The sequence below is a fragment of the Mobula hypostoma genome, chromosome 28 (assembly GCF_963921235.1).
Source record: "Mobula hypostoma chromosome 28, sMobHyp1.1, whole genome shotgun sequence".
Lineage (NCBI taxonomy): Eukaryota > Metazoa > Chordata > Chondrichthyes > Myliobatiformes > Myliobatidae > Mobula > Mobula hypostoma.
In genome coordinates this window covers 31,804,040-31,819,624 of record NC_086124.1, presented here as the reverse complement: position 1 = coordinate 31,819,624, position 15,585 = coordinate 31,804,040, and the positions used below count along the sequence as shown (strand labels likewise).

The window sequence follows — 15,585 nt, the reverse complement described above, 5'->3', positions numbered from 1 at the left end:
CACATACTTGGGGCCAACAAGCCTTTTCCTGTGATGTAGTGCTCCACTCGGGTGGGGCCACGGTTAGACTGGCTGTGATCCAGTGGCCAGTGGAGCTAATGAAGGGATTTGCGTTGACCTGTTTCAGATGCCATCCGTGAGGTTCAGAAATACAATGTTCCAGACAAGGTGGACCTCAAGCACCTGCCCACGGCTGAGGACCACATCCACATGAAGCTGTTCCGTGCACAGAGGAACCTCTACATCGCCGGCTTCTCCCTCCTCCTGTGGTTGTGAGTACCTGTGCCAGTTTCTTCCCCAGTCCGCGGTTTTGAGGGATAATGGTCTCACTGGGGGCGACAGCAGGTCAGGATAGCCCTTGCGCTGGCAGACAAGGCAGTCCGGAAACCCAGACACCCGGAATGTGTGATGGGGTTGTGTGGAGGGAGCTTCACTCTGCGTCTAACCCCGGGAGTGTGTGATGGGACAGTGTGGAGTGAGGTTCACTCTGCGTCTAACCCCAAATAACCCCGGGAGTGTGTGATGGGACAGTGTGGAGGAAGATTCACTCTGCATCTGACCCTAGGAGTGTGTGATGGGACGGTGTGGAGGGAGATTCACTCTGCGTCTGACCCCGGGAGTATGTGATGGGACGGTGTGGAGGGAGATTCACTTTGCATCTGACCCCAGGAGTGTGTGATGGGACAGTGTGGAGGGAGATTCACTCTGCGTCTAACCCCAAATAACCCCGGGAGTGTGTGATGGGACAGTGTGGAGGGAGATTCACTCTGTGTCTGACCCCGGGAGTGTGTGATGGGACAGTGTGGAAATAGCTTCACTCTGTGTCTGACCCCGGGAGTGTGTGATGGGATTGTGTGGAGGGAGATTCACTCTGTGTCTGACCCCTTTTTTTTTTTCTTTCTTTTTAAATTTTACAAAATTCTTTATTACAAATGTCGGTGCTATACAATATTTACAAACCCAGTGACTAACATATTTACTACACTACAAACAGACAATACATCTTAAACCAATATATTGCCATCCTCATCAATGATGGCATTTACACCCCGCGGAGCCCAACGGTCCCGGAACACCTCTACGGTCGCCGTGGACTGTGCGTATTCCTTTTCAATGTTCACCCGGGCACGAACATACCCCCTAAACATAGCCAGGCAGTCCGCCCGGGGAGAACCTCCTGCCACCCTTTTCCAGGAGCCACGGATGGCAATTTTCGCCAGCCCCAGGAGCAAGTTGACAAGGACATCCTCATCCCTCTGTGCCCCCCTCCTTACTGGATGACCATATATAAATAGGGTGGGACTGAAATGCAACCAGAAGGCGAGAAGCAGCCCACGCAAAAACGCGAAAAGGGGCTGCAGCCTCACACACTCCACGTACATGTGGTACACGGTCTCCTCCAGCCCGCAGAAGTGACACGCGGCTGGGAGATCCGTGTACAGACTGAAGAACTTATTGCAGGGCACCGCTTTATGCAGCACCCTCCAGCCGAGATCCCCAAGGTGCATGGGGAGGACTCCCTTGTAAAGGGACTTCCATTGGGGACCCCCCTCACCTCCAGGTGGAAAGACCGACCGCCATGGCGTGTCGGGACGGTGGACAAAGGCGAGGAAGTGGAGGGTGTGGAGCAGCAGCCCATAAAGGTACCTCCTGCCTGCATCCCTGAATGGGATTGTGGGTGTCGATGAAAGACGGCTCAAGTTGTGTGGATTCGTCTCTCGGGTAAGGCTGCGGGGCCTGGGCCCGACGAGCAGCTCAGCTTGAGTCGATCCACACACCTGAGCCGCACCGACATCCGCTGAGGCAGGGCAAGGGTCGGCCAGGACCCCGCCCTCTGCCAGAGGAGGGGATTCCCGGCCTGAGGCAACCATGTTCCAGACTCTCAGTAGGTCCTGATAGAAGCCGGGCAGCCTCTGCAAAGCAGCACGGCTGACGCCTGCCGGTGGTAGCTGCATATCTTCGTGAAGGCAGCAGCCCCTCCGGAGGAAGAAAGTCGCCAACACGTGCCACCTGGGAGGGCGCTCGGCGTACAGGAATCTCTGCAGAGTCCTGAGGCGGAGAGCCGCCAGTCGTGTGCGTACACACACCAGCGACTGTCCGCCCTCTCCTACTGGGAGACTCAGAACCGCTGCAGAGACCCAGTGTTTCCTGTTTCCCCAGAAGAAGTCCACCAGCTTCCTCTGCATTCTCGCAACAAAAGGGGCAGGGGGGGCCAAGGTGACCATCCGGTACCACAACATGGAGGCCACCAGCTGGTTTATGACCACCACCCTGCCTCGATAGGAAAGCACCCTGAGAAGGCCTGACCAGCGCCCTAGCCGGGCCATGACCTTTGTCTCCAGGTCCTGCCAGTTCGCCAGCCAGGTCTCCCCAGAAGGACTCAGGTAGACTCCCAGATAGAGAAGACGTCTGGTGCTCCACTCAAAAGCTCTCATCTCCTCCGGCAGGGAGTCCACCTGCCACTGGCCTACTAAGAGTCCGGAACATTTCGCCCAGTTGATCCTGGCGGAGGATGCCGCCGAGAAAACATCTTGGCACTCGCGCATCCTCCGCAGGTCACAGGGGTCTGTCATCATGAGGAGTACGTCATCGGCGTAGGCCGAGAGGACGACCCCCATGTCCGGTTCGCGCAGAACCAGACCTGTCAGCCTTCGCCGAAGAAGGCCGAGGAATGGCTCGACACAGATCGCATACAGTTGACCGGACATGGGGCACCCTTGACGCACTCCTCTTCGGAAGTGGATAGGTCCTGTCAGTGATCCGTTGATCTTAACTAGGCACTCTGCGGCAGAGTACAGGAGCCGAACTCGGGCCACAAAGTGTGGTCCGAGCCCAAAAGCCTGCAGGGTGCCCAGCAGGAAACTGTGGTCCACCCGGTCAAACGCCTTCTCCTGGTCAAGAGAAAGAAACGCCGCCGGGGTCCCAGTCTCCTGGAGCAGGTGGATCAGGTCCCGTACTAGGTGGACATTGTCCTGGATGGAGCGGCCCGGGACCGTGTAAGATTGGTCAGGATGGACCACCTGTCCAATTACCGAACCCAGACGGTTGGCCATTGCTCGGGCGAAGATCTTGTAGTCCGCGCACAAGAGGGAGACCGGCCGCCAGTTCTTTAGCAGGCGGAGGTCTCCCTTCTTGGGCAGTAGGACCACAACAGCTCTTCGCCATGAGAGGGGCATTTCTCCGGTGGCTAGGCTCTCCCCTAGGACAAGGCTGTAATCATCCCCCAGGACATCCCAAAAAGCCTGATAAAACTCAACACTCAGTCCATCCAAACCAGGGGACTTGCCCCTCCGGAGTTGCCGAAGGGCAGTGGACAGCTCCTCCCGAGTCAGGGGGGCATCCAGACGCACTGCATCCTCTGGACTGACCTTAGGCAAATCCTTCCAGACCTCATTGCACGCCTCCGCATTTGACGGATCAGGCGAGAATAAGGACCGATAGAATGAACGGACCTCGTTGTTAATTCCATCAGGGTCCGTGATGGAGGAGCCATCGGCAGCCAGCAATTCCACTAGCTGCTTTTGAACTCCCCGCCACCTCTCCAACGAGTAGAAGAAGGGTGAGCCACGGTCCAAATCCTGCAGCATTTGGATCCGTGACCTCACGTACGCACCTCGGGACTGCTGAAGCTGCAAGTCCCTTAGTGCGTCCTTCTTCTCCTGGTATTCCTGCCACAGCTGCTGGTCTCCAGTGGTCGGACCGAGGCGGGACTCCAGGTCAAGCAACGCTCTCTCAAGCCGCTCAATCTCAGAGCCCCGCCCTTTGGTCGACCCCCTAGTGTACTCCCGACATAAAAACCGGATGTGGGCTTTGCCCACATCCCACCATAGCCGTAGGGAGCAGAACTCTCTCCGCCTCTCCTTCCAGGAGACCCAGAACGCTCGGAACGAATCCCGGAAACGGCTGTCCTCCAGCAGCCGGTTGTTAAAATGCCAATACCCGGATCCCACCCGAGGGTGTAGTGGAATAAATTCCATCCACACAAGGTGATGATCCGAGCACGACACTGGCCGCATGGAGGACGCCGACACGCGGGAGGCGTAGGCCCGAGAGATGTAAATGCGGTCTATCCTGGAACCTCCTTCTCTAGACCTTCTCGAGAAGGCGCTAGAGTTGGGGTGAAAATTCCGCCAGCTGTCCACCAAGTCAAAGGAGCCGACTAGCTCCTTTAACTTTTTTGCCGATGCTGGGTCGCGTTGGAGGCCCGAACGGTCCTCCGCCTCGAGGGTACAATTGAAATCTCCCCCGAGGATGACGCAGTCCCCAGGATCGATGGAGCTCAGCAGGGTGGACAGCTGACAGAATAGGCGCGTCTGCATCACACCGCGCCTGGGAGCGTACACATTGATAAAATGCAATGGTACGCCATCCAGGCGCACAACCAGGTGGAGCAGACGGCCGGGCACAACGTCTTGGACTCTTTCAATTACTGGCTGGAAGGTCGGGGCCAACAGGATCGCCACCCCGCTAGAAATGGAGCTGAGGTGGCTCATGTAGACCCCGCCCTGCCACTCCAGGAGCCAAGCAGACTCGTCCCCAGGGATGGTATGGGTTTCCTGCAGGAAACTCACCGTATACCGCCCATCCCTGAGGACTGAGAGATTGTTATGCCTGCGAAGAGGACCCCTGCTGCCGTTTACATTGAGACTAGCTATGGTAAGCTTCATGGCGGGAACACACTAGGTCTCAGCAGCTGCGCCCATTTCGGTGAGAGCGGAGGCGCCTTCCACCACACTGTCCGGAAAGAAAGCAAGGATACCTTTTGCTTTCCGGGCTCGAGCGGTACCAGCAACACCCTGTGACCCACCATCCCCCGTAGGAGCGAGGCTGCTTCTCCCTCTGATGTCCCTTACTAGGTCATCCAGGAAAGATTTTAGTTGCCGTCTGTCGTTCCCCACCACCGCATTCCTCTTTCCCTTTCCCTTTCGTCTGAGGATGACTCGCAGGGACCTCACCAGCCTCGGCATGCTGGGCCAGCGAAGCGAGGCTAGCTGAGGCCGGTGCTTGGCACCCTCAGAGGTGAGAATGAAATGCTTAATTTCCTCTACAGGTATCAATGGGGATTTCTCAGGAGGGGTGAGGATGTCCATTGTTTCACTATCGAAAGAGTCCCCCTCCAACCTGTCACTGCAGACAGAATCCCCATCGGCCTCCCCGCATGTTCCAATAGATGGCTGCGCCTGCGACCCACACCGCGCAGCGGGCACCTCGCTCTTACCTGCCTTCTCCACCGTCGCATCAGCCTCATCCACATTTGCGACAGTGGAGAGACAATCCCCAGGGACTCCCTGCAAGTCATTTATTGCTGGGGTCGATGTGCACAGAATATCGTCCTCCCTAGGGGGCAGGCATAGAGGGGAATCCGGCACCTTTGGTCCAAGGGATTCATAAGCCGCCTGGTGCTGAGAATGAGAGAGCTTTGCCTCGTCTCCTATTACACTATTCGGTACACTGGCCTCCAGAGAGGCGCTGACTTGTAGGTCCTGGGTGGAGGCCTCCAGGGCTGCCTCATTTGTGCAAACAGGCCTATCACAAGCCTTTTGCACAACCACACCATCTACCCCAGGACTGGTGGCTACATCTGAGGACTCAGGTTTAGAACCAACCCCTACCCGGATTCCCACCCCTTCCTGGGACTCCCCCGCATCTACATCCCCTGCCCTCTTGCGGGAACGTTCCCTTCTCCTCTTCACGCTGGAGGAGCACACAGGTGCAGGCTTCACCGATGGGGCGGCGCCTTCTGTTTCCATCGCCCCGTCTGCTTGCGCACCTCCCCGAGCCCCACGCTCCACTTCAGACGAAATGGGTGTGAGCTCTGCGGCCTCAAAGGCCCGCTTCTTACTATGTTTAGATTTCCCCTTTGCCTTCTTACTCCGCACAGACTCCACCCCGTCCCCCACCTGAACTACAGGGAGAGGAGCAGGGACCGACCCAACCGTAGAAGTAGGGACAGGGGTAGGGGTAGGGGCAGGGTGAGGGGCTGGGGCAGGATCACGGGCGGGGGCAGGGTCAGATGCAGGTGCAGGCGCACGCGCAGGAGTAGGATCAGGGGCAGAGGTAGCTGCGGCACTGGTGCCCGAAGTGGGCTCCCTCGGGTTCCGGGCGGCAGGACAGTCCCTCCGAAAGTGCCCCACCTCCCTGCACGCATGGCACCGTGGGCGCTCGGAGCTCCAGTACACCTGATAATCTACTCCCTCGTGCCGGACAGTAAAGCGGCCCTCAACATCGTCCTCCCTTTCCAGCTGCATGAAAACCTGACGCCGGAAAGAGATTACGGTGCGGAGGGTGCGTCTCTTAAATTTGTGTCGGATGGCAGTAATCTCCGACCTTACTTGCCCTAAACGGGCCAGTGGGGGAAGCAAGTCCTCATTTGGAATGAAAGGCTTAACATGCCCAAGCACGATACGTTGCGTGGGGGCCGTCACCAGCTCCATAGGTAAAAAGATGGTGTCCACCGTGACTCCCCTGCTTAGGGCCCGGTGCACTAGCTCTTCATTCACCAGATAGAACACCGCCTTTCCGAACTCCTTCTCGGTGGCCAGAATACCACCTTTCCCCACAAGGTCCTCCATTGCCTCCGTACACTTTTCTAGTGTCATTCCAGGGCGCAAAATACATTGCACCCCACGTTCCACCTTCACCGACCGAAACAGGGCGTTGTCCGAGGCCGGGGAGGCAGCCGCCCTTGCGTAACTCCCCGAAGGCCCGCGACTCCCTGGAGACCGGTCCGGCATGCTGGCGCTCTTTCCAGTCCGAGAATTTTGCGGCGGTGCCAGTTAGAAGTCCTGGAGCGAGTCGAATAACTGGCCGGGAAAGTTTGCAGTCGACAGTTCCTCGCTGGCTCGGCGCCAGGAAAGGCTCCGTCGGACTTGCAGAGACCCAGGCCGGGAGAGGCCGAAACGTCCTTCCAGATGCTCCGGCACCGGCACCGACACCGGACGAAAAATCAGGAAAACAATGGAGGAGGAACGTTGCCCCGATGTCAATGGGGGGAAAAACGACGGCGTTTGCCTCCGGTTTTGGAGCGAACCGGCTTACTGGCGAGTTGCCAGCGGCCGCAGCTGGGAGCTACGCAGTAAGCAGCCGCCAACAAACCCAGTCCAAACCGGCAGCAAAAACTCCACACCGAGCTTCCACGCCAACGCCGTCACTCACTCAGTTGTCCAAGAGACTTTTAGAGCCACCTCCAAAGTATTCCACGAACTTTATCCAGTAATTTTCCTTCGATTTCTCCCAGCTCAGTCAGCACAGCTCCTCTCTGTGTCTGACCCCGGGAGTGTGTGATGGGACAGTGTGGAAATAGCTTCACTCTGTGTCTGACCCCGGGAGTGTGTGATGGGACGGTGTGGAGGGAGCTTCACTCTGTGTCTGACCCCGGGAGTGTGTGATGGGACAGTGTGGAGGGAGATTCACTCTGTGTCTGACCCCGGGAGTGTGTGATGGGACAGTGTGGAAATAGCTTCACTCTATGTCTGACCCCGGGAGTGTGTGATGGGACAGTGTGGAGGGAGCTTCACTCTGTGTCTGACCCCGGGAGTGTGTGATGGGACGGTGTGGAGGGAGCTTCACTCTGTGTCTGACCCCGGGAGTGTGTGATGGGACGGTGTGGAAATAGCTTCACTCTGTGTCTGACCCCGGGAGTGTGTGATGGGATTGTGTGGAGGGAGCTTCACTCTGTGTCTGACCCCGGGAGTGTGTGACGGGACGGTGTGGAGGGAGTTTCACTCTGTGTCTGACCCCGGGAGTGTGTGATGGGACAGTGTGGAAATAGCTTCACTCTGTGTCTGACCCCGGGAGTGTGTGATGGGACAGTGTGGAAATAGCTTCACTCTGTGTCTGACCCCGGGAGTGTGTGATGGGACGGTGTGGAGGGAGCTTCACTCTGTGTCTGACCCCGGGAGTGTGTGATGGGACAGTGTGGAAATAGCTTCACTCTGTGTCTGACCCCGGGAGTGTGTGATGGGACAGTGTGGAAATAGCTTCACTCTGTGTCTGACCCCGGGAGTGTGTGATGGGACAGTGTGGAAATAGCTTTACTCTGTGTCTGACCCCGGGAGTGTGTGATGGGATTGTGTGGAGGGAGATTCACTCTCTGTCTGACCCCGGGAGTGTGTGATGGGACAGTGTGGAGGGAGCTTCACTCTGTGTCTGACCCCGGGAGTGTGTGATGGGATTGTGTGAAGGGTGATTCACTCTGTGTCTGACCCCGGGAGTGTGTGATGGGACGGTGTGAAAATAGCTTCACTCTGTGTCTGACCCCGGGAGTGTGTGATGGGATTGTGTGGAGGGAGCTTCACTCTGTGTCTGACCCCGGGAGTGTGTGATGGGACGGTGTGGAGGGAGCTTCACTCTGTGTCTGACCCCGGGAGTGTGTGATGGGACAGTGTGGAAATAGCTTCACTCTGTGTCTGACCCCGGGAGTGTGTGATGGGACAGTGTGGAAATAGCTTCACTCTGTGTCTGACCCCGGGAGTGTGTGATGGGACAGTGTGGAAATAGCTTCACTCTGTGTCTGACCCCGGGAGTGTGTGATGGGACAGTGTGGAGGGAGCTTCACTCTGTGTCTGACCCCGGGAGTGTGTGATGGGACAGTGTGGAGGGAGCTTCACTCTGTGTCTGACCCCGGGAGTGTGTGATGGGATTGTGTGGAGGGAGCTTCACTCTGTGTCTGACCCCAGGAGTGTGTGATGGGACGGTGTGGAGGGAGATTCACTCTGTGTCTGACCCCAGGAGTGTGTGATGGGACGGTGTGGAGGGAGATTCACTCTGTGTCTGACCCTGGGAGTGTGTGATGGGACAGTGTGGAGGGAGCTTCACTCTGTGTCTGACCCCGGGAGTGTGTGATGGGACAGTGTGGAGGGAGCTTCACTCTGTGTCTGACCCCGGGAGTGTGTGATGGGATTGTGTGGAGGGAGCTTCACTCTGTGTCTGACCCCGGGAGTGTGTGATGGGACGGTATGGAGGGAGCTTCACTCTGTGTCTGACCCCGGGAGTGTGTGATGGGACAGTGTGGAAATAGCTTCACTCTGTGTCTGACCCCGGGAGTGTGTGATGGGACAGTGTGGAAATAGCTTCACTCTGTGTCTGACCCCGGGAGTGTGTGATGGGACAGTGTGGAGGGAGCTTCACTCTGTGTCTGACCCCGGGAGTGTGTGATTGGATTGTGTGGAGGGAGCTTCTGTCTCTGTGACTGTGGTTGACCTCTGGCTGAATTTGTATGGTTTCCTGCCCCAGCAGTACCGATCAATCCCACAAGTGGGCAGCAGTGCTCCACTGTTGGGCCGTGGAGGAGGCAGTATTTCCCGGGCTGCCCACTGAAGGAAGAGCTGCCATTGGTTAACGAGGAGTCATTGGGTTCATTGAGAACGCCCTCCTCCTCTCTCCTCTTCCTCCCGCCCCCAATTGTAGGGCCAGCTTCCTGCACAGTGTGGTCAAGCCTCTGGTGACTCGTGACGCTGGTCCCATGAGTCAGAGTCACGACAAGTGGTGCTGCAGTCTCACAGCCCCAGGGACCAGGTACCATTTCCACCTCTGCCGCTGTGTCTCTGCCTGTCTGTGTGGAGTTGGCACGCTCTTCCTCCCCCTGACCCCGATGACGTGCCGGATTGGTGGCTTCTCTTACTTCCGGGATGCCAATTAAGCCAACTCGAAGGCACTCAGCTCAATAGAAGTGATCAAATATTCCTGTTTCAGCTTACTGCAGCTGAGAATCACAACCGCATCTAAGGTCTATACAGTCAGTAATGACTTTTTAATATGATTAAAGCATCCATTGCTGCTTAAAACCGATGGAAATAGATCAGACTTTGGCTGGCGGACTGTCCCCTTGAGACGGTGGTGGAAATGAGGTCATCGCGGTGGGCTAATTGTTTTTTTAATTTAAAAAAACGGTTTTCAACTGTCAATACCAAAACATACAGTCTCTGGTAAGTAGAACTGAAGATCTCTGAGCTAGGGTACGGTATCAGGCAGACATCAGGACTCCTTGTGTATTTTGCTTCATGAAATCTTGTTTCACCCCTTCCGTTCGAACACAGTGACTTGGATTGGCAGGTTCACAATACACCACCCAGACAGGACTACTGAGTCTTTTAAAGCCGGGGGGGGGGGTGCGGGGAGGGGGGGTGGCTTGATTTATGATCAATTCCTCGAGGTGGTGCTGTCCCAGTCTTATTCACCAGATCAGGAACCCATCCCACCACAGGCTACTATCAAGCAACACACACAAAAGTTGCTGGTGAACGCAGCAGGCCAGGCAGCATCTATAGGAAGAGGTACAGTCGACGTTTCGGGCCGAGACCCTTCGTCAGGACTAACTGAAAGAAGAGATAGTAAGAGATTTGAAAGTGGGAGGGGGAGGGGGAGATCCAAAATGATAGGAAAAGACAGGAGGGGGAGGAATGGAGCCAAGAGCTGGACAGGTGGTTGGCAAAGGGGATATGAGAGGATCATAGGACAGGAGGCCTAGGGAGAAAGGAAGGGGGAGGGGGGAAGCCCAGAGGATGGGCAAGGGATATAATGAGAGGGACAGAGGGAGAAAAAAGAGAGAGAAAAAAGAAAGTGTGTATATAAATAAGTAACGGATCGGGTACGAGGGGGAGGTGGGGCATTAGCGGAAGTTTGAGAAGTCGATGTTCATGCCATCAGGTTGGAGGCTACCCAGACGGAATATAAGGTGTTGTTCCTCCAACCTGAGTGTGGCTTCATCTTTACAGTAGAGGAGGCCGTAGATAGACATATCAGATCTCTTTCAAATCTCTTACTAGCTCTTCTTTGTTAGTCCTGACGAAGGGTCTCGGCCAGAAACGTCGACTGTACCTCTTCCTAGAGATGCTGCCTGGCCTGCTGCACTCACCAGCAACTTTTATGTGTGTTGTTTGAAATTCCAGCATCTGCAGATTTCCTCGTGAACAGGCTAATGTCAAACAGGCTCTGGAGCGATCTCATCAACTGGTATGAAACAGCACATCCTGATGCCTCCCCCATCATCATGGGAGATTTTAAGCAGGACAGCTTGAAAAAAGTCACTAAATAATTATTATCAATAAATCGCCAGAGAAGACAACACGCTGGACCACTGTTATGTCACCATCAAGAGTGCTTACCATGCTGTTTCACACCTACACTTCAGAAAGTCTGATCACCTGGCAGTACTACTCCCTAAGCATAGGCAGAGACTGAAGACTGAGGCCCAAGAGGGTCTAGACAAAGGGAGGCAGAGGAGCGCTTTGAATCCTTGGACTGGACTGTATTCAGGGATTAATTTTCGACTTTGTGTGAGAATGCTGCAATTGTTAGCAACATTCATTAAAACCTGTGTGGATGAAAACTTGCTGCACATTCCCAAACGAAAAACCATGGATAAACCAGGAGGTTTGTTGTCTGCTGACGGTTAGATCTGTGGCGTTTACGTCTGGTGACCCTGGTCTGTACAAGGAAACCAGGTATTGCCTGCGGAGGGCTGTTTCAAGAGTGAGTAAACAATTCCGAGTGAGGTTGGAGGCGAACTCTGACAGGGTTTGCAAAACATTACTTCTACAAAGTGAAACCCAATAGCATGAATGGCTTCACTCCCAGATGAGATCAATACTAAAAGTGAGACTCTTAACGACAGCTGTGAAGATCCCTGCTGTACCCAATGACCCTGTGATCTCATTCTCAGAGGCTGACGCCAGGCTGGCTTTCAGGAGGGCCAGCCTCTGGAGTACCAGCTAAGGCTTTCAAAACTTGTACCAATCAACTGGTAGGAGCATCGAAGGATATTTCAACCTCTCATTGCCATGGTTGGAAGTTTCCACCTGCTTCAAAACAAACAACGTTTATACCAGTGCCCAGGAAGAATCATGTGAGCTGCCTTAATGACTACTGTCCAGTAGTACTTGCATCCGCAGTGATGAAATTCTTTGAGAGGTTGGTCAGGCTCAGAATCAACACCTGTCTCAGGAAGGACCTAGACCCACTGCAATTTGCCTATCGCCACAATAGGTCCACAGTAGTTGCGACCTCAATGACACTCCATGTAGCCTTGGATCACCTGGACAATACAAATACCTGTGTCAGGATGCTGTTCATTGATTATAGTCCAGTGTTTAACACCATCATTCTTACAGTCCTCATTGATTGGTAATAACATCTCCACCTCACTGATGATCAACCACTGCCGTACCTCAGGGCTGTGTGCTTAGCCCACTGCTCTACTATGACTGTGTGGCAAGGTACAGCTCAAATGACATCTCTAGATTTGCTGATGGTGCACTCTGTCAGTAAGACGAAAGAGCTCTTCGTGGACTTCAGGAAGGGTAAGGTTACGGAACACGGACCAATCCTTATAGAGGGATCAGAAGTGGAGAGTTCCTGGGTGTCACTATCTTGGAAGCTCTAACCTGGTTGCAACATATCGATGCAGCTATGAGGAAGGCGAGATACGTCGTTAGGAGTTTAAAGGGATTTGGTTTATCATCTAATACACTCAAAAACTTCTATAGAGGTACTGTGGAGAGCATTCTGACAGGCTGCATCACTGTCTGGTATGGGGGGCGGGGGGGGGCTGCTGCACAGGACCGAACTAAGCTGCAGCATGTTGTAAAACTAGTCAGCTCTACCATGAGTACTTGCCTCTGTAGTATCCAAAATATCTCCAAGGAGCGGTGCCTTAAGGCAGCGTCCATCATTAGGGACCCCCATCACCCAGGACATGCCCTCTTCTTATTGCACTGCTACCACCCGGGAGGAGGTACAGGAGCCTGAAGACATTCTCGATGATCCAGGAACAGCTTCTTCCCTTCCGCCATCCGATTTCTGAATGGACACTTCCTCACGACTTTCTTTCCCTCTTTTTGCACAACTTATTGAATTTAACTATTTAACATGTTTACTGTAATCCAGTTTTTCTCTCTACTATCAGGTATTGCATTGTACTGCTGCCGCAAATTTCGCGACATATGCCAGTGATACTAAACCGGATTCTGATTCTGATGGCCTCCTGGCGTATGGGTGAGGGGTAGAATCTGTGGGAAGACTAGCTTTTTGGGGTAATGTTGACCGGAGACACGAGAGGCTGCAGACGTTGGAGCAAGAGGCTAGAGGGAACTCGGGCCAGGCAGCATCTCACAGCCTTGCTGCACAGAAACAGGCCCTTCAGCCTGACTAGCACATGCCATCCGTGCTGCCCAGTGAGCTCATCCCATCTGCGCGTCTTTGACCCGTTACCCTCTCAACCTCTGCTATCCATATACGCGGGTGGCGGGGTGGAGATGCGTCCCTACCAAAGGAGGTGTAAGGCTCTCTGACCCTCTGCTAGCCTGTAGGCCACCCTTGGGCAAGGTGTAGCACCTGCTTAGCCCTCCCCACCCCCTGAACATGGTCACGTAAAGCCATGGGAGCAGGTGGTGGATGGTCGTACGAGCAGCCGGTGCAGATCACAAGTCCTGGTTATGCGACCACTGACGCCAGCCAATTTCTGAACAGTACTGGCAACGGTTGGGGTCACCCGTCTTGTAAAGACTGCCCAGGAGAAGGCAAACCACTTCTGTCAAAAAAAATTGCCAAGAACAATGGCGATCGTGGAAAGACCATGATTGCCCACGTCATATGACACATCACATATTGGACGAATGATCCATGTGGCTTTTAAAATAATGTTATTATGGACTACCATCCTTCCAAACACACACTACTCTGAGTGGAAAAAGCTGCCCCGAGGTACCTTTCAAATTTCTCCTCTCTGATCTAAAACCACTGCTCCCTTTGTTTAAAATGGCCCCCTCCCTGAGAAAAAGACTCGTGCTTACACTCTTATGCAGGGATGTGAACCATCAAGGGTTTAGAGGAACACTGCAGCCCAATACAGGCCCTTCAGCCCTTCAGTACAATGTTGTACTGACCTTTCAAACAAATCCAGGATCAATCTCACCCTTCCCATGGGCCTATTGGACTTTCTGCCGTAGGAGCAGAATTAGTCCCACTGAGGCTGTGCTGCTATCCTGTCATGGCTGATTTATTATTCCTCTCAACCTCAGTCTCCTGCCTTCTCCCTGTAACCTTGACGTCGTTATAGGTCAAGAACCTATCAACCTCCGCTTTAAGTGTACCCAGTGGCTTGGCCTCCTCAGCTGACCATGCCAACTAATTCCACAGACTCAGCACCCTGTGGCTAAAGAAATCCCTCCTCATCTCTGTTCTACATGGACGTCCCTCTAATCTGAGCTGTGCCCTCTGCTCCTGGACTCCCCCACTATCAGAAATATCCACTCTATCTTGGCCTCTCAGTATTCGATAGGTTTCAATGAGATCCTCCCCCATTCTTCTAAACTCCGACTACAGGCCCAGAGCCCTTAATTGTTTCTCGTACATTAACCTTTTCATTTCTGGGAAAGTTCATGTGAGCCTCCTCTCGAGACTCCAATGCCAGAGCATCCTTTCCTGGATAGGGGGCCCAAAACTGCAGACTGACCGGTGCCTTATAAAGCCTCAGTATTACATACTTGCTTTTGTACTCCAGTCCTTAGCATACCCAGTGTATGTGTCTGCCTCTACCGCTACCGTGGCAGAGTGTTCCACACACCTACCACCCGCCACTCTCTGTGTACTTCTGGTATCTGCTCTGTACTTTCCTCCTTCGTATTGGCCATTTTCACCCTGGCTGTCCACCTGATCTATGCCTCTTGTACACCTCATCCTCTTTCACTCCAAAGAAAGCCCCAGCTCACTCAGTCTATCCTCGTGTAAATCCAGATGAGGGGTTGCTGAGTTCTCCAGGGGTTGCCACTTGTTGGATTGCTTCCCGCAGCATAAACCTGATGGGCCACAAGGCCTGCCTTGTGACCGGTGAGGAATGACGTCTCTCCCCCTTTCCCCCACAGCGTCCTGAGGCGACTGGTCACCCTGATCTCCCAGCAGGCCACGCTCCTGGCCACCAACGAGGCCTTCAAGAAGCAAGCGGAGAGTGCCACCGAGGCGGCCAAAAAGTACATGGAGGAGAACGATGGGCTGCAGAAGGTGAGTGTCGTGTCTCTCTCCCCCGGGCCTCTCGATCCGTTGTGTCCCCCAACCCACCACCTCCCACCTCCCAACCCATTGTCCCCCCAACCCACCACCTCCCAACCCGTTGTCCCCCCAGCCCACCACCTCCCAACCCGTTGTCCCCCCAGCCCACCACCTCCCAACCCATTGTCCCCCCCAACCCGCCACCTCCCAAACCGTTGTCCCCTCACCCCAACCCGCCACCTCCCAAACCGTTGTCCCCTCACCCCAACCCGCCACCTCCCAAACCGTTGTCCCCTCACTCCAACCCGCCACCTCCCAAACCGTTGTCCCCTCACCCCAACCCGCCACCTCCCACACCGTTGTCCCCTCCCCCAACCCGCCACCTCCCACACCGTTGTGTCCCCTCCCCCCAACCCGCCACCTCCCACACCGTTGTGTCCCCTCCCCCCAACCCGCCACCTCCCACACCGTTGTGTCCCCTCCCCCCAACCCGCCACCTCCCACACCGTTGTGTCCCCTCCCCCCAACCCGCCACCTCCCACACCGTTGTGTCCCCTCCCCCCAACCCGCCACCTCCCACACCGTTGTCCCCTCCCCCCA

General features: G+C 54.9%; 1 protein-coding gene across 2 annotated transcripts in view; it reads left to right on the top strand.

The window, feature by feature from the left end:
* bcap31 (B cell receptor associated protein 31) overlaps positions 1–15,585 on the top strand; it is a 44,442-nt gene that overhangs the window by 20,333 nt on the left and 8,524 nt on the right. For both annotated transcript variants that reach the window (XM_063035413.1, XM_063035414.1), the window contains exons 4-5: positions 128–272; positions 14,862–14,997. In XM_063035413.1, coding sequence (XP_062891483.1) covers positions 128–272; positions 14,862–14,997 — 281 coding nt within the window. The remainder of the gene's footprint in view (positions 1–127; positions 273–14,861; positions 14,998–15,585) is intronic.